Source organism: Sinohyriopsis cumingii, chromosome 19, assembly GCF_028554795.1.
Source record: "Sinohyriopsis cumingii isolate HCF-2022 chromosome 19, ASM2855479v2, whole genome shotgun sequence".
Classification (NCBI taxonomy): Eukaryota; Metazoa; Mollusca; class Bivalvia; order Unionida; family Unionidae; genus Sinohyriopsis; species Sinohyriopsis cumingii.
In genome coordinates, this window is record NC_142979.1 from 19,428,982 (window position 1) to 19,447,815 (window position 18,834).

The 18,834-nt window shown below is 36.5% G+C and overlaps 1 protein-coding gene across 1 annotated transcript in view; it reads right to left on the minus strand.

Annotated features, from left to right (window-relative positions):
* Window positions 1-1,355: 1,355 nt before the first annotated feature.
* The window catches only part of LOC149775232 (spliceosome associated factor 3, U4/U6 recycling protein-like), an 87,316-nt gene continuing 69,837 nt past the window's right edge, over window positions 1,356-18,834 (minus strand). The window contains exons 20-23 of the mRNA XM_089943998.1: window positions 16,425-16,514; window positions 8,268-8,351; window positions 5,057-5,223; window positions 1,356-1,989 (exon numbers count right to left, since the gene is read on the minus strand). Of these exons, the coding sequence (XP_089800124.1) occupies window positions 1,794-1,989; window positions 5,057-5,223; window positions 8,268-8,351; window positions 16,425-16,514 (537 nt within the window). The 3' untranslated portion in view covers window positions 1,356-1,793. The remainder of the gene's footprint in view (window positions 1,990-5,056; window positions 5,224-8,267; window positions 8,352-16,424; window positions 16,515-18,834) is intronic.

The window sequence follows — 18,834 nt, forward strand, 5'->3', positions numbered from 1 at the left end:
GTCGTAACAGCTGAGAAGTGGCAGCATCAATGTACAATACACAAGTCAGCAGGAAAATGGTTTGATACCCTTTATGGCTTCCCTTAGTAAGATGTTGAGCTTGTTCACTTTGATAATTAGTGGCTATTACTACTGACAATAATTGTCAAAATTGCAAATCCTAATGGCCACGAGGTCAAATCTGCGTGATGTTAATAGTACATATTGAAGCCGTTTTGGCTTCACTCACTTAGTGTAAAGAAATGTATAAAAACAATAGGGTACCAGACTTCGACTAATGAATCACATGACAAGATCACTTCCTGTAAAAACACACGGCAATTTGATTAGATGCATAAAAAATTGTTTAATCAGTATTGTAGTTGGCAACATGAATGCAAAAAGATCAACATGTCAAAGAGGAAAAGAAATATTCTCAGTTTAGAAGAGAAAGTGAAAGTAATTCAACTGACTGAGATGTGTGGGGGGGGTTAGAGGAACCTTGCAAAAAACTAATGTTGGAAAGACTCAGATAAACAATATCGTGAAAGATAAGGAAACAATTCTGCAAAAGTGGGAAGGTGAAATCGACGGAGAAAGGAAGATTGTTTGAGCCAGGAGATGATTGTATCCCGATTCGAATGACAAGGAAAAGCAACAGTTTTGTCAGTTGAATTGGAATATGATGACTTTGCCGCAAGTAACGGATAGTTGCACAGATTTCAAATGCGACACAATATTAAGTGTTCAGTCCTTAATGGAGAATCAGCTGATGTTAATAATGAAGCTGTCGAAGATTGGAACAAAAGACTAAACGATATATGCAGGGGATATGACAGCAAGGATATTTTTAATTGGACGAGACTGGTTTGTTTTTTTAGACTGTTACCAATAAAGTGACAGATGATGTGATCTGTAACATAATTATAAAGACAGTTTTAAAACTATATCAATGGTTATTCATAACATTCTTTTGAAAATGATAAACAGTTTGTTTTACATTTATTTCACAACATGCATGTGATTTTTTTAATGAAAATATTAAATGTTTTAGAATTAAATGTACTTGTGACTTTCTTCATATGTATTTACTATTCGCATTTGTCATCCCCTCTAGAAAGGCCACCCTCATTATAAGGCCACTTCCCTGCTGCAATAGGGGTGGCCTGATAAGAGGGGGACTACTGTACACCAAAATTTCCATTTCCACGTGTATAAGATCTACGTTTTCTAAATGAGAATCAACATGTGCATAATATAAAATGCAAATAATTTTAAAGACTGAGGAAAAAGTTCATGTTCTTAACCCAAAAGTAAGAGGTTGTGCAGTAGGACTTGATTCTTTGAGTACTTGGCCCACCAAGTTCCCATCGTGCTTAGTTTTTTCTGCTACTTAACACTGTGCAATTACCAACTGAGCATTTGCTGAGAATGTGCGATTTCACATGAACTAGCACTGTAAAAATATGAACAGAAAGTGCATAATGAAATTCAAAATACAAAAGATAAACAAACAAAATCAATTCTGAATCATGACATTATGCTCCTGTGATTTACCTTTCAAAAAATTAAAACAGTACCAAGAATGCAAAATATAACCAAATGATCAAGTAGTCACAAAAACAAGTGTCCTTTATGGACAGATGTCTTTTATACAGACCTTGGTTATTTTTTTTATTTTGATGGACCCATAAATATTGTCTTTTATATGGACCATTTGTGGATCATTTTGAGATTGTAGAGAAGGGGGGGGGGGTTATTGCTACAAAATTGTTTGCAACTCGGTTTTTCACTGCAAATCCATGTTCAATGAATCATTTGTTAAGCAACATTTTCCTGAAGTCCTCATTACTCAATGCACCACTCGATTTAGTAGAGCCTGGGTCTGTCTCTGTTTTTGTGGTACTTGTACTTGTTGCTTGGTTTTTGTCAGTTTTTGGAGCTGTTGTTTGTCCCTTGGTTTTTAGAGCCCTTGGTAAAAGTTGTATCTGGGTCCTTGCAACACCATGTCTGAAAGAAAAAAAGTGATAAACTGATATATATATATATATATATATATATATATATATATATATATATATATATATATATATATAATTTGATACAGAAGTGGTGACTGAGCATTCATACATGTATTAAAATCTCGGCAGAGATGACTCATAATCTTCCAGTACTGTTTATCTCTGGCATTTCAACCAATTTGCTGCAGTGCACATGTGTACTCATATATATGTGCACATACACTGTCGTGTAGACAGTGTATGTGCACATATATGTGAGCACATGTGTGTGTGTGTTTGGTCTGGTAGTTTACAGGACAGAAGCACCAGTGGGCTATTTAATGTTGAAGCCATTGGAATAAAAATCATGTTAGTCAACTTAGTTTTATCCAATGGCAGGATCTGAACGCAACCTTCTGGTCGTGGGTCGGACATGCTACTGATTGAAAATAAAAATTGTGCAATTCAAGATGAAATCATTTATTCTTTTTAACTGTGGAGTGTTGAGACCATATCTAATATCTGTTAACAATAACAAGAATTTCAAACTAACAGCCATAATATTGGCAACATTTTGATTTAGGACCAACAAGATATCATTACAAGTCTTGGATGAAAATCCCATGTGACTCTGAATCTCCAATCAGGAGGAGTAACTATAACAAGATGGTCACCATCGTGACAATATTGGTTTCAGATCTGTATTATTTTTATAGACACCAAAAACCACAAGTGAAAACCCCATGTCAGCAAATATAAACACTGAGCTAAATCCACCAACCCAAAGGATTTCTGTGTTGAAGTGCAAAGTATATACAGTGGAACCCCGCTATAATGCGGTAATTGGGGTCCAAAAAATTGGATCGCGTTAATAGCAGGGTCGCGTTAATGCGGGGTTTTACAGTATTTTACTTTTTTCAGAGAACAACTCATTGGCACATAGACTTATATTCAAGTCTATTGTATATGATGAGTAGGGTATCAACACTTTTTAATATCGTGCCGTCATGGCATTCAGTTCATCTATAATGCATGTAATTCCATTGAAAAATTGCACACAGATTTACAATATTTAATAATTTTTTCCCAGATCATTGTGTCTGAATTTAATGTCTAATATACAGCATGAACAGAGTATCAGCACCGTTTACCTGCCATCTGATATCGTACCATCAGGGCTTGAAATTAATCCATAATATATGTAATTCCGTTGCAAAAATTGCATATATATATTTAAACAGTTCAATAATTTTGTCACACATCATTATGTGTCTGAATTCAATAGGAAAAATTAACAACAAAATCAGGTTAAGAAAGACGAAGCACGTGTATGGTTCATTATGTTCCAGGGTCTATGAATGGTGTCTGTACAAATTTCATACTGTTAAAATTTTCTCATATGCATTTCCGTGTACATTTATCCATTGCGAATTTCCAATAATTAATACTTGTATGTCTATTTCTTTGAACGACTAGAGCAAGAATAATTACCAATCAACACATGCTTTCAGTGTGCATATAACTTTTACTTCAGATTTTGTGAATATCGAAAGAAATGTGCGAAAACTAATATTACTAATCATCGCGCAAAGTGCAGAGAATGACTTGCGTTTGTGAACTTGCTTTTCCATAACGGTAAAATATTTTTTATAAAAAACAGGAAATTAATAATGAGTTCATAAACAAGCATCATACCCATGTAAAACCTGAGAACTAAGTGCAGTAGGCCTGCAATGGTCACAAGTCACTTTTATAAAAAAAAAATTAAGCTGAACGCATGCACAATTTCATACACTTTCAATTCCCAGCTAATAAAGCGGACGTTATTTACTGGTCAACTGATTGCATCTAATAACACCGCCAAGCCCAGCAAACATGTTGGCGGCTTTGTTTTTTTTTATGTTTATTAAATTGTGAGAATCTTTTATCAACCACCGCATTGTCTGCTGCTTGGTTGTGTATGCAGTTAAAGAAGAAACACATGTTGGCTATTGTTTGAGCAACAATTGTATACAGAATTAATTGAAGACAATCATAAGGACGACTTACTGGCTTTACTAATGGACCAGTAATAAGTAACATTTCCGATAATGTTTATTTTGGCATAACACTTCAAGAACCCGGTGATATTGTTAAATTTCAGAAGCTACGCCACGATCATATTATATTAAAATTCATACGCATACTCTTCCCCAAAATGATATTACACACTATTTCTCGTACTTAAAAATATATATATTTTTTCCCCGGTATGAGAAAAATATACATACATGTAATTAAAATTACAGGAACCACGCCACGATCATATTAAATTCGAATTCATACGCGATCTCTTCCCCATAATGATAATATACTTTGAACAAAAAATATTTTTTTATGTGTGAATGAATATATGAAATTTCAGGAGCCACGCGTAAAAACCATGTTATATCCAAATTCGCATTATAGCGGGGTTGCATTGCACATGAATTACTCTGGATCCCACATTGTACAGATGCAAGATTATTATGAAACAAATTTATAGAAAATGACCCAAATATAATCAAACAGGTTAGTAACTTGTAATTCATTTTAAATATATACAGATATACTGCAAGTAATGAACACTGCAAAATTGAACTCTTGCACAGAAAAATCTGAGTTGTAATTTGCAGATTTGTTAACAACATTAAAAAGGATTCTGTGGATTATCTATAAAGTTCTTGTGGTCACCCTGGAATAACAGTCTACTTTGTGGTCACCCTGGAACAACAGTCTACTTTGTGGTCACCCTGGAACAACAGTCTACTTTGTGGTCACCCTGAAATAACAGTGTACTTTGTGGTCACCTGGAATAACAGTCAACTCTGTGGTCACCCTAGAAAAATAGTCTGCTTTGTGGTCACCCTGGAATAACAGTCAACTTTGTGGTCACCCTAGAAAAATAGTCTACTTTGTGGTCACCCTAGAATAACAGTCTACTTTGTGGTCACCCTGGAATAAGTCTACTTTGTGGTCACCCTGAAATAACAGTCTACTTTGTGGAAATAATATATGCCTAATAAAATGACACTAAAATAGTACAATGCTGAACATACTGTTCTGTCTGCTTCTTTCCTCCACCAAGGGTGGGAAGAAAGGAAGAAGACTCCTCTCTCTGCTCTAGAGGAGTTTTCCGAGCGGGTGGGTTGCTAATGGCAACAGAGATAGCATTTTCCCCGATCACAAGTCCATCAGTCTTCAACACTGCCTGAGCTGCTGTTGCCTGCGGTTAAAGTTTAAGAAAATGAAAATAAAAGATCATCTTTTTCACCAACAAATAATAACAATTACCTTCAATAATGATGTACTTATTATGATACCATAAACCCACGTGTGTTTAATAGTTCTCTATGTAAGCACTAGTAAGGCATTGTTGACTCAATGACCTGGATCTGCAGTCAATGATATGCAGCATTGAACTATAAATGCAGTGCAGAAATCATTATTTTCTTATTAGGCTTACCATGACAATGACCTTCTGACCCCAGAATCTACAGGTTTTTTTTACTACCTTCAGTGCAAACTAAACAATATACTTGGTCAAGAAACTTACCGTAGAACAAAATGTATTCTGCAAAACCCATTTTTCTTTAAGTACAATGACCCAGACCTTGGACTTTTTGATCTTCAAATCACTGGGTCTCTTCCACAGCTTATGTGCAAGCACTCCACAAACTTTATTCAAGGTATGTTTTCGAGAACTAAGATTATTATGTCAAAAACCAATTTATTTCTTCATTCACAATGACCATGACCTTTGACTTTACCCCAAATGAACAGACTTCATGCTAATTAACATAAAGTCATACACAAACCTTGATGAAAGTACATGGTTGGGAACTTAAATTTGTGTGGAATTTTTTTTGTTCTTTCAGTAACAGTTACCATGACTATTTATCTTTTGCCCCTTACCCCCAACAACAACTAATGATAAACATTTTTCTTACCCCATGTGCAAACCACCCACACAATTGGGTCAGGTCTTTTTAATGTGGAAGGAATGTTACTGTGCGGAAAACATTTTTCTTCTTTCAGTCACAGTCACCTTGGTCTTTGACCTTTTTACCCCATAATCAATGAGCTATTTCCTTACCCCAAGTGCAAGCTATTCTCAAAGTATAGTTAAAATCTATAATGCAGAACTAAAAATATTCAATGGAAACCACGTTTCTTCTTTCAGTAACAGTAATCTTAACCTCTGACCTTTTAACACCTATAACAATAGGCTTCTGCATCATCCCTGATGCAAGCAATCCAAAAAGACTCCTCCAGGTATGTGATGTAGAACTATTATTGTGTAGAAACTACTTTTCTTCTGTCAGTCACAGTGACCTTCACCTTTGACCTATTGATCCCAAAGCTGAATGGCTTCTTCCATAGCCCAATGCAAGCCATCTGTAATGTTTGTGTGGTGGAGAACTCAAGTTATTGTGTAGAAGAAAACAGGAAACAGATGAATGGACAGACAGACAGAGATGTTGCACAATATGCTAAACCTTGTGGCAATTATTTAATAACTACAATGTTGTCATCCAAAATTTAAAAATGTATCATTATACATTTTATTAATTAATGAATACAGATGCCATTCAATTTCATCATTAAATGACAATACATAATAGGCAGAAAACTAAGAAAAAAACTAATGTCTATGTTCTATATTTCTGAAGATTAATATAATACCATTTCTCAAAAAAAATATTAAACGTTGTTTCACCTTTAACATCCAGAGCAATGCGGTCATTTCTGAATGACATCTAATTGAAATCAAGTCAGTTTAGAGAGATTTCTTGTTAGAGATAAATGCTTTTGAAAGAAGCCATAAGGTAGAAGTAAATAATTTACAGCAGGCTGTTTAATGTGGTTGCACTTGGAAGGAAATTATCAAGGCCCTTTCAAAATTGTTTATTTGAAATACCTTTTGATTCTCTGCTAGTGGAAGGGGCCCCCTGTGGCAGAATGGTCTGAAGCGCTCACCATTACGGATCACTACCGTCTCACCTCTGTGTGTGTTTGAGTCTCGGGCTTGGCCAATGTGGGTACATGAGAAAGCTTGCCAGTAGCTTCTTATGGGTTGGTGGTTCTTTCTGGGGTTTTCCTGGGTTCTTTCTCCACCATTTATACTGGCTGCCATGTATAGCCTATCCTGTCTTGAAAAATGCTGTTAAACCCTACAACAACAACAACAAAAACAACAACAACAACAACAAAAAGTCTGCTGGTTGAAAGGTAGCACTGCTTGTCAATTTGCACCAAACCTTGATATGTATCCAGCCTAAACAGTTTCACAATCTGATTGGACGAAGCTGAAATAAACTGATCCAATAAGATTGCTTGTTATATTTATCACAACAGCTTCCATTGACAGTGTCATTTTGCTTGTAAGTTTCTTCATTTAAATCTTTAACACAAGTTTTACCACAAACTCAAGGCAGGTGGACATAATGAAAGATGGCATATTAAGTACCTAACAGGTCAAGCAATGAGCTCTCCCTGTAAACTGCTTTAATTTACTACGAGCAGCAATTCTTGCATATGCAAGAGGGTACATGCTCAAAACATTCTTGTTAGCTACATTTGCTAAGGGCTGATGTTGAACAAGGTGGATCAATAATGCCTAATCGGATTAGCAAAGTTGGTTGAAAGAGTGATGTTGATGCTTTTTACATGCTGACTGTTGAAAGAACAATGTCAACTGAAAGAAAGAAGTCACTGCTTTTTACGGCTGAATGAATGATACATGCTACCATTTCATAATTTAATGAAATATTTATAGGAAAACAACTTGTAATAATACTACTGCTTTATGCAGCTGTCCTGATGAATTTTGCAAATGACACATCAATCTAGTCATATTATCCAGTTGGACTAATGACATCACAAGACCAAAACTATAGTTAGCAAAATGGCCAACCAATGACAAAAGTGAAACATGCTCCCAATCACAGTTGTTGTTGTCGTGGGGTTTAACGTCATTTTGCAGCACACGATAGGCTATACATGGCAGCCAGTATTAATGGTGGAGGAAGAACCCGGGAAACCCCTGGAAAGAACCACCGACCCACAAGAAGCAACTGGCAAGCTTTCTCACATACCAACATTGGCCGAATCCGAGACTCGAACCCATGCAGATAGAGGTGAGATGGCAGTGATCCGCAACAGAGAGTGCTTTAGACCACTCTGGGCCCCCCCAGTCATAGTACATCCAAAATACACCTAGCCAGAAAACATCTCATATTCCTGACTTACCTGACAATACTGACTTACCATATCTTTGTACTCTACATAAGCCAGTCCTTTGGGTCTGCCACTTCTGTAAGTAACCAGACGCACTTCTTTTAGTTCTCCATGCTGAAAATTATATTACTAGTTACACAACAAATTAGAGAACACAAACATCTTACAATAAATGTTGCAAACTGAAGATTTAGAGTAAATGTATTTCATATTTCCTCATAACGTCTCACAGTGTAATAGATATGTGGAAGCTGAGTTGGTGTGGAAGGTCTGAAAACTTCCCCATTTGACTGATATCTGGAGAGTTGCATTGGTGCAGATGAAGTTATGAATTCCCATACCGTGAGGAATATCTGGAGAATTGTTTTGGTGTGGAAGGTCTGAACTTCCCACACTGTGACAGATATTTGGAGTTCTGTTGGTTTGGAAAACCTGAAAACTTCCAAAACAGATGGTTTGTTTGGGAGCTGTAATGGTGTGGAAGGCCCAAAAACTTACCAAACTGTGATGGATATTTGGAGAGTCATTTCAGTGTCTATGATCTGAAAACTTTCCACAATGACAGCTACTGGTATTGGCAAACTTATGTTGGTGCAAATGGTTTGTAAACATCTATTAAAAGTTTACCCGACTATGGCAGATGATACACTATCTCACTATCTATCATAATTTATATGTTGTTGTTGTTCTAGGGTTTAACACCATTTTTCAGCACATGACAGTCTATACATGGCGGCCAGTATAACTGGTGGAGGAAGAACCCTGGAAAACCCAGGGAAGAACCACTGACCCACGAGAAGCTACTGGCAAGCTTTCTCACATACCCACGTTAGCCGAGCCTTGGACTTGAACACACGCAGAGGTGAGATGGCAGTGATCTGGAACAGTGAGCGCTTTAGACCACTCGGCCACTCGGGGCCCCATAATTTATATGTAACACACCACCAAGTCATGAAGTATATATGGGTAAAATTTCTTCAAAATGTAGTCAGTACTTAGTGTATGTGTGTGATTTGGATGTTTTGCATCGTGTCCCACCCAGTCACATTATCCTGACACCGGGTTGACCAGTCCTAACACTAACCTCATAATGCTGAGCGTCTAGCAAGGCAGCTGTTAGTACCATTTTTTAAGTCTTGGTATGACTTGGCCAGGGTTCAAACCTGCAACCTCCTGCATCAGAGGCAGGCAGTCTATCCACTAGGCCACCATAGCAGTGTGTCGTGAATTGCCACTGTAATGAAAAAGTCGTGGTACAGTTAATACATGGTTGGATATAATTCAATCTTGATTATTTTACACCTAACACCATGTCATGTGTGAATGGCAGATGTCTTCAAGCAACTGGTCGATTATTTCCCTCTTGTTTGTGATTTTGTTGGATCCATTTTTCAATTGGATAACATATTCAAACCTTTGAGTACACCCAAATACAATTTCTTTCTCAATGTTCAAATCAGTGAACAATGTGTCATGTGTTATCGGGCATAAGCGATAATTGCTACAATACGGATGCCTATGCTACATACATGGATTTCTTGGATATATTTTATTCTTTAATGCTCAAGATGAAAAAAAGAGGAATAAATGAAAATACAAGGTTAGTCTCTTTTATTTTATTATCAAATGAGCATTTTGTTTATCTATTTTATTGCAACATGCAGGGGGTGTGCAAATTCAATACAAATTTGTTTCATTTCTTAAGTCTTGGAACATATGAACAAGATGAAAAAAGTTTCACCATAAGTAATAATAATAATAATAATAATAATAATAATAATAATAATGACCTTATTTAAAGAGGGTAACACAATTAGCTAAAAACTAATCTACCTTGAGGCCCTCATACAAAGGAATTCATTTGTTTAAGCTGCATCTCTGAAGCCACTGGATATATTGGGTTTGGAAGAAGGAAATAGAGTGGGCATTTCTAATCTCAGCTGGAATACTATTCCAGAGCAGAGTTCCAGACTATTGGAAACTTTTTTTAAATAACTCCTTGTTTGGTTTGGGAATTTTATACTGTTTGGTAGACATGGCTCGCAGGTGGGGAGTATTACCAGGTAGCCTATACTGGAATAATGATTGTAAATATTCAGGAGCACTATTCTGAGATACTGTACATTAATTTGGCTTTTCTCAAACAGATTCGGTCTTTAATAGGTAATATTTTTAACCTACCAGCTAAACTTTCCTTGCTTTCTTTCTGGATTGATATTAGCCCAAATGCTCTTTTTTGAAGATGTGCCAGCTTTGCTATGTTTTTATCATTTGAATTACCCCATACTGTACTACAGTAGTCCAAATAGGGTTGTATGTAACTGTTATAAAATAGTTTCCTGTGCCTTTCAGGGAGAAAATGTCTTATCCTACTGAGAAGCCATAAACTTGAGTTGACTTTTTTACTGGTATGTTTGATAGGTTCAGTCCATGATAGGTTATTATCTACCAGAACACCAAGAAGCCTATCATGACAGACTATTTGCAGATTTGTATCCTTCCATGTCAGACATAGTTCATCACTATCAATATCTGTCCTTCTTTGCCGTGTTGAGATAAGTAATATTTTAGTTTTACCAGTATTTACCACCATGCCATTACATGTGCACCAGTTTTCCAGTTTGTTTAGTGCATTCTGTAAAGAAATTTCGAGCTCATGCTTTGTGTTTTGGATGTCTGACAATGTTGTGTCATCTGCATAGAGATCTGTAGATGATATTGAGTCTCTTAGTAAAAGTGGTAGGTCATTAATAAATAAAATGAATAGTAGTGGACCTAGAATTGAGCCTTGTGGTACTCCATATCTAACTGTTTCAGGTTCTGACAGACCATTATTTATGTAAACATGTTGTGTTCTCTCATTTAAGTACGAAGTAAACCATCTAATTGTTCTTTCATCACACTGGCAGATTTTCAGTTTCTTCAAAAGGATTTCATGATCCACCATGTCAAAAGCTTTCCTGAAATCTACAAATACAGTTCCTATTATTCTACCTTGGTCAAGTGCTTGAAGCCATTTATCAGTTAGGGAGATCAAGGCAGTCTCACAGGAATGGTTCTGTCTAAAGCCTGATTGATTAGGGTGTAACAGCAAGTGTTTGGTTAAATATGACATGAATGAGTCATGGACATGTTTTTCAATCAATTTTGACAAGTTGGGTAGTACTGAAATTGGTCGGTAGTTATCAGCATCATCCTTAGAACCAGATTTGTGAATAGGAGTTACTTTTGCAGTTTTCCATATTTTGGGGACAGATGAGGTTGCAATACTTAAATTAATTATGAATGTTATGCTATCTACAATAGCAAAGGCAGAAGATTTAATGAGTCGTGGACCAATCTGATCAAGTCCTGTAGCTTTCTTGGTATCAAGTTCACTGAGACATTTTTTAACAAAGTTTTTTGACACTGGTGGGATAGAGAAACATACCTCCTTTGAGATTTTACTGCTGCAGAACTTTTTCAGTTCATTAAAGTTGTTTTCTATCACTGGCTCTTTTAACTTTGTGGTAATGTTGATGAAAAAATCATTGAAAACATTTGCAATGTCAGTTTCATCAGTGACTATGGGTCATTTACCAGAAGTGAGTGAATTTTATTTGTCTGTTTTTTGTGCGTTCCTCCAGTGAGTTCATTGAAGACTTTCCAAATGGAGTTTGGAAAGTTCTGAGACAGGAATTTTTTTTTTTATCATGACCCAACATATACGGTAAATATGGTACCTTCAACAAAGTGCAGGCTAAAGGCTTGAATTAATCTGAACTAGCCAGGTCAAAACCCAAAATAGATTCGATGTGTGGGATGATTCAGATCAAAATTGGCTAAAAGCTATGATAAATCCTAAATTTGAATGATATAACATTTGCCAAGATGCTGGAATGTATCCAATTTCATTGTACAGTAGCCTTATGATGTTAGCTGAGGCACTCAAAGAGTCGATGTTCCTGACTCTGCAATAGTCGGTGAAAACCCACCTCTTTCCTTCATAGGCCTTCATAGTGGCAGGCCTTATTGCTCATGATATTCTCTCCATACCGGAAGGTTTAAATTCTTTCTCTCACAAAGCTGTCGAGACAAAGAGTCAAGCATGCTGCTTGAGAAGATTCAGGTTTTCCTGGGTAGATCTATACTAGATCTAGTAGCTCGCTGACTTGTCGCATTCTCCCACCTGAGAGGAGCTATCAATCATTTTGCAGTTCTGACCCTGCAGTTTCTGGATTATTTTTGTACTGGGACAGTAGTAGGGTAGGTGAAGGCCCACAATCCCTCCCAATTGACTGAAAGTGTGTCATGGGCAAAACTGTGCATAACAGTAGAAACAAAGGCAGGCAGATTGTGATTGCACCTTGACACAAAGAGACTGATCATTAGACACCCGCAAAGAGTGCAAACTGGAAGAAAGACAGATTGATAGAGACCATTCATATTAATGACTTTACACTTTAGATAAGGTGGTGCCCAAGACATTGAGTCTGACAGGAATGTACCTCATTTGAATGTCGATTTGGAGTTAGTCGCATCAACATAGAAACTACCAAATCAGGAGGCACAGGTGATTTGGTGTACCCCTGTTTGTGGAGCTCGATAACGCCTATCAAGTTGTCTGACTTTTTTTCTAAGTTGATCCTTCCAGAACTGAAAAGTGTTGATAACAGCCTACATTTTGAAAAGGTTGATGAAAAAAGACCAATCCCGTGGCTTCCATGTGCTGCAGTGAAGTTTGGCAACAGCTGGGCAACCAATCCATACATACTAGCATCGGTACATACTGTAATTTCTATGTGGGGCTGCTCCAACTTGTGTTGTGCTGCTGGTGCAGCAATGATCACACCTCGTGCATGATTGTCACAATTGCAATGAATAAACCAAGGAGCTATAAGAACTCTCTAGCTGAAATCTATGTCCTGTTGGAAATGGACTCGATGAGTTCAATGATCCATACATTACAAGCATGCGGGAGCAATACCTGATTGAGATTAGTGAGAACACCATGCACAGATACAAAACGCTGGGATGAAGATCAGACTTTTCACAGTTCATGAAAAAACCTCAATGATTCAAAAGTGAGGAGAATAGAACTCACCAAATATTTCTGGAGGACATTATCCAAGTAAGCCACCATCACTATAGATGAAGTTGACTGGCATGGGCTGATGACACAATCCAAGATTCTGGTCACAGCTCAGGTACTGATATTTAGACCAAAGGAAAGACTTGAAATTGATAATCTGTGTTATGGTAAGCAGAACGGAGAAATTTCCATGATGTGGGTGGGTTGGGTACAGACACGAAAATATGTGTTTGTGAAATCCAGACTGATGACATACTCATCCCTTCTGATGGAGAGATATTTTGATCTCACTGTTTCCATCTTGAATTTTGGTGGCATAATGTATTGGTTGAGGCATCTCAGACTGATGATCAGCCATTCAATAAGAAATAAGAAAGACCCTGGAATAAAACCTTGTAGATTGTGGTTTGTGCACAATCTGCATTTGTCCACAAATGACAGTATCTCCTGCTGTAGAAAATCAACCTACTCCCAATCTGATGGTATGACTGTGAAAAGTGTAAAGGAGGAATGAGGAGGAGGTTGGATAAATATGAAGCCCCTCCAAAATCACCTGGATCACCCACTTGTTCTGAGGAAATATGGTAATCCAGTGAGACTGGAATTTCAGGAGAATGGCATCCACTGGTAGGTTGTCTGAGGGCCATGGGATTAGCACATGTTTGTCTAGCATTAGGAGGCTTGGAGGCACAGAAACTTGCTTTCTTACCTCTCTGGTAATTTTGCCTCCAAAATTGGTATGGTTAATGCTTCCTTGCATTATGCTGGGATCTGAACTTAATGTTTGACTTAAAAAAATCCCTTGTCCCTGGAGTACTGATCATCTGTCTGCAAAAGCAGGGGCTGATTGGTCCTATGTGGGTTGGATGGCTATTTGGAGAGGCAGTTCCTGAGCTGCCTGCCTCTGAATGTCTTCAATTTCACCTCCAAAGAGTAAAGGCAAGCCAAATGGGGTCATCCAAATGCCAGGGTATGATAGGACACTTTAACTTTATACCTGTGTGCAACAGTAGGGGGTGGATAGCATTCTGAAGCCAACAACACCCTGTATATTTCTTCCACTGCAACCCTGAAACTAAATTCTGTCTGCTTCATGGTTGGATATGAGTAAGGTTTTCTTGTAAGAGGAAAATAACACTCGCTGTGTGTACTGTGCTGTTCTGGTTTGACTTGCATATCCAGATAAACCATATCTGGTGGCACTGATGATGCAATATCATCATCTCTGTCCAAGTCATACTCCTCCCTTGTCGATAAGCCATGAATATATGGTAAGCCAGGTCTGCCTGACGAATGTGTCATGCCATGACAGCTGGCTGGTTTGCCAGGAGCAAGGTCAACACAGTTGCTGGCTGTGTGGAAGGTGGTCTGACCGTCGGCAGTAATGGCCATGCCAAGGGCATGCTTGGACAGATGGTCATAATTTGGAGGTGTTGCTGAAGGTACAGTAAGATGGATAGATCTGTCACTAAAATTCCCAAAGATGCATGAAGATGTACCTGTAATCATGTGTGGCTGGACGGAGATATGAAAATAATCCCCAAACTGGGCTGGGTGGATGGTCGAGATAATTCTGGATAGCAAAAACATAGTACAAGATGGATCCAATGGATCCAATAAATCCCCATGTGCCCAGGCTTACAGGCACAAAGGCCATGGCTGAAATAGATGAAGTCCACAGAATGGGACAAATTCACCTAAAATTTGGAAAAAATGTAAAAATAATGTATACAAGATGTAAAGCAATGATTCCTAAACACAATTTATTGAACTTGTCAGGTGTACGGCAAAAACTTTTCATTTATTACGGCATGGATTGTTGTGGAGGTATTCTTATGAAGTTGACAGTATGAAAGTGAAGCTAAACCTGCCAACACCCAGTGGTGCCATGGGAAGGTAATGGGCAAGAGTTATTACCCTCCACCTTTATGAGATAGAACTTATTTGAAGGAAAACCACTATGTGTGTTTTCAGATATATACAATGCTGTTGGGCATTTCTGTGCACATAAGGTTTCCGTCTCCAATATTTTAGCAGAACGCATACCGAATTTGACCGATTGATCAAAATAAAATACTGCAATGCTTACCATTTGAAAAGAGGCAACTGTCACCAAAATATTCTCTTCAAAATAATATTAATTTTGGACACACGTGATACTACCCCCCTGTTTTCATGACTCGTGATATGTCAGCCTATTCTGCACACAGCTTTGAAAAGATGTAATGTTTATCCATCCGGCTATAGAAATGAAATACATTACTTTGGGCTGTTTCTGTCAGCAGTTCAGTCAAGTAATTAGGTCAGGTTTATAGCTAGTTATACAAAATTCAATGTAACAATGGCAATAAATGGCAAGAGATGTTAAGCAAACTAAACCGATCTAGTCAAAAAATTAGTAAAGTTCAACATTTTATTTTAAAATAAGCTATTATGTGGAAGAGAAACAAGAATGAATAGGATGTAATGTGTTTACATCTTTTTTATGGGTAAAAATTACTAAAGAATTCAGAAACAGACTATATGCCAGGGAATTTCTTCAGAATCCCATTCTAGTGGCAAGTTGACATGTTGGGTAGCAGATGATTTTGTACGTGTGGAACAACTTCTTGCAAAACTAGTAACCTTGATTAAGATGCAGAATTTTTTTTAAGGTATACATTTCCATCTTTTAAATAAGGTATTTATTTGTATGATTCTAAAAGATACATAGTAAATAGGATTTTCTGGGTTACAGGTTCAAGAAGGTCATGGAGTGGGTCTTCATGTTGACATTTAGAAATCACATTTTTGTATTCATTTCGAGTCGCAATGTGGGATTTTTTTTAACACTTTATGAGTATCACTTTTCTTAATTAAAGCATGATTGTTCTTTCTTGATACAAAATGGGTTTTGACCCAAAATAACATGTGATCCAATGTTTACAGAAATGATGTATCGTTGTGCAAAATTACCAGACAAGCAGAACTGACCAATATGGTGGTATATATATATATATATATATATATATATATATATATATATATATATATATATATTTGTGACAGGAAATGTTGACTATTCTGAGACAGAACTGTTTTAAAGTAGGAAATAGAAATAAAGATGCTCAAATTACCTCTGCAAAAATTTTCTCTAATGCTTCTTTTGTGCAAGTAAATGGTAGGTTTTTCACAAACAGCTTGTTTTTCTCCATTTCTGTGGAAAACTGAAAAAAAAAGAACATGATATGAATGCCTGTATTGTACAACATACTCTCTTGATTCTAAAATTCCAAACATCAAAGTGCATCAATTAATAAGAAAACGTCTTTAAACACATGTTTAATTTGGATATCATGATGCACTTTCTAAATCTACAGCCCAAACAGAATGCATACAAATATACTGTACACACTCTTGGGATGCATACAAATTTACTGACACTCTTGAGAAATATATGTTGGAAGATTGCAATGAATGCAAGTTGAATGGAGAGTTAAAAATGGTACAAGTGCCATGCTCAGGAAATAGACTTTGCATAATTATGTATCTTTTGTACAGCTAATAGTGAAACATGACACAAGTACCATCCTTTAGAAAGAGACATTACATGCTGACCTATCTTTCTGTACAGCTGATTGTGAAACATGACATCCTGAAAAAAGGGATGTTACATGCTGACCTGGATGTTACTGACCAGTATCAAGTAACTCTGAATTATGTCAATTATGTCAATAACTGTATAATTAATTTTAATTAAAATAATTAGATTTTATAGAATTTCAATAATTTTAAGAAAAACCTATAATGAATTAGGTTTGATTTGTCATACACCACACTGTGCCTTCAGTTCATATACTGAATTAAGTCACATATGCTATACTCCAAACTGTGCCTTCTGTTATATAATGAATTAAATCACATATGCTATACTCCAAACTGTGCCTTCTGTTTATATACTGAATTAAGTCACGTATGCTATACTCTGAACTGTGCCTTCTGATTATATACTGAATTAAGTCACATATGCTATGCTCCGAACTGTGCCTTCTGTTTATATACTGAATTAAGTCACATATGCTATGCTCCAAACTGTGCCTTCTGTTTATATACTGAATTAAGTCACTTATGCTATACTCCAAACTGTGCCTTCTTTTTATATACTGAATTAAGTCACATATGCTATACTTCAAAATGTGCCTTCTGTTTATATACTGAATTAAGTCACATATGCTATACTCCAAACTGTGCCTTCTGTTTATATACTGAATTAAGTAACTTATGCTATACTCTGAACTGTGCCTTCTGTTTATGTACTGAATTAAGTCACATATGCTATACTCCAAACTGTGCCTTCTTTTTATATACTGAATTAAGTCACTTATGCTATACTCCAAAATGTGCCTTCTGTTTATATACTGAATTAAGTCACATATGCTATACTCCAAACTGTGCCTATTATTTATATACTGAATTAAGTCACATATGCTATACTCCGAACTGTGCCTTCTGTTTATTTACTGAATTAAGTCACATATGCTATACTCCAAACTGTGTCTATTATTTATATACTGAATTAAGTCACATATGCTATACTCCAAACTGTGCCTATTACTTATATACTGAATTAAGTCACATATGCTATACTCCAAACTGTGCCTTCTGTTTATATACTGAATTAAGTCACATATGCTATACTCCAAACTGTGCCTATTATTTATATACTGAATTAAGTCACATATGCTATACCCCAAACTGTGCCTATTATTTATATACTGAATTAAGTCACATATGCTATACTCCAAACTGTGCCTTCTATTTATATACTGAATTAAATCACTTATGCTATACTCCAAACTGTGCCTTCTTTTTGCATACTGAATTAAGTCACACATGCTATACTCCAAACTGTGCCTATTATTTATATACTGAATTAAGTCACATATGCTATACTCCGAACTGTGCCTTCTGTTTATATACTGAATTAAGTCACATATGCTATGCTCCGAACTGTGCCTTCTGTTTATATACTGAATTAAGTCACATATGCTATACTCTGAACTGTGCCTTCTGTTTATATACTGAATTAGGAGTCTTCATAATAGATCTTACTCTGCCAGAGATTTAAATTATTTTGATTTCTGGTCTTCCTTCCTCTTTGAGAGATTTAATCATTTTGGTTTGTGGACATCCTACTGTTCAACAGGCAAGTGACTGAAATTTAGTTAGTTCATTCAGAATGATTGATAATTCAGCCTGTGAAAAATTGTCAACTTCATAAAGCATGTCAGATATTGATGGGTCAATGTGGTTAGTGCCTCCATGTATGAAATTTATATGACATGGAAAATTTAGCGAAAATTGTCAGAATTCTGTCACTTTGGACACAACAGTTGCCTGCACAATACTGGTGACACAACAGACCTTGATCTAGCATACATGCAACATTTTTATCCAAATTTATATCAAATATAGTCAAAGAAAGAAATTTTTGGAAAAAATACAAAGATTTGTTATGTGATTCTGTCCAAATCAATTTATTCGATT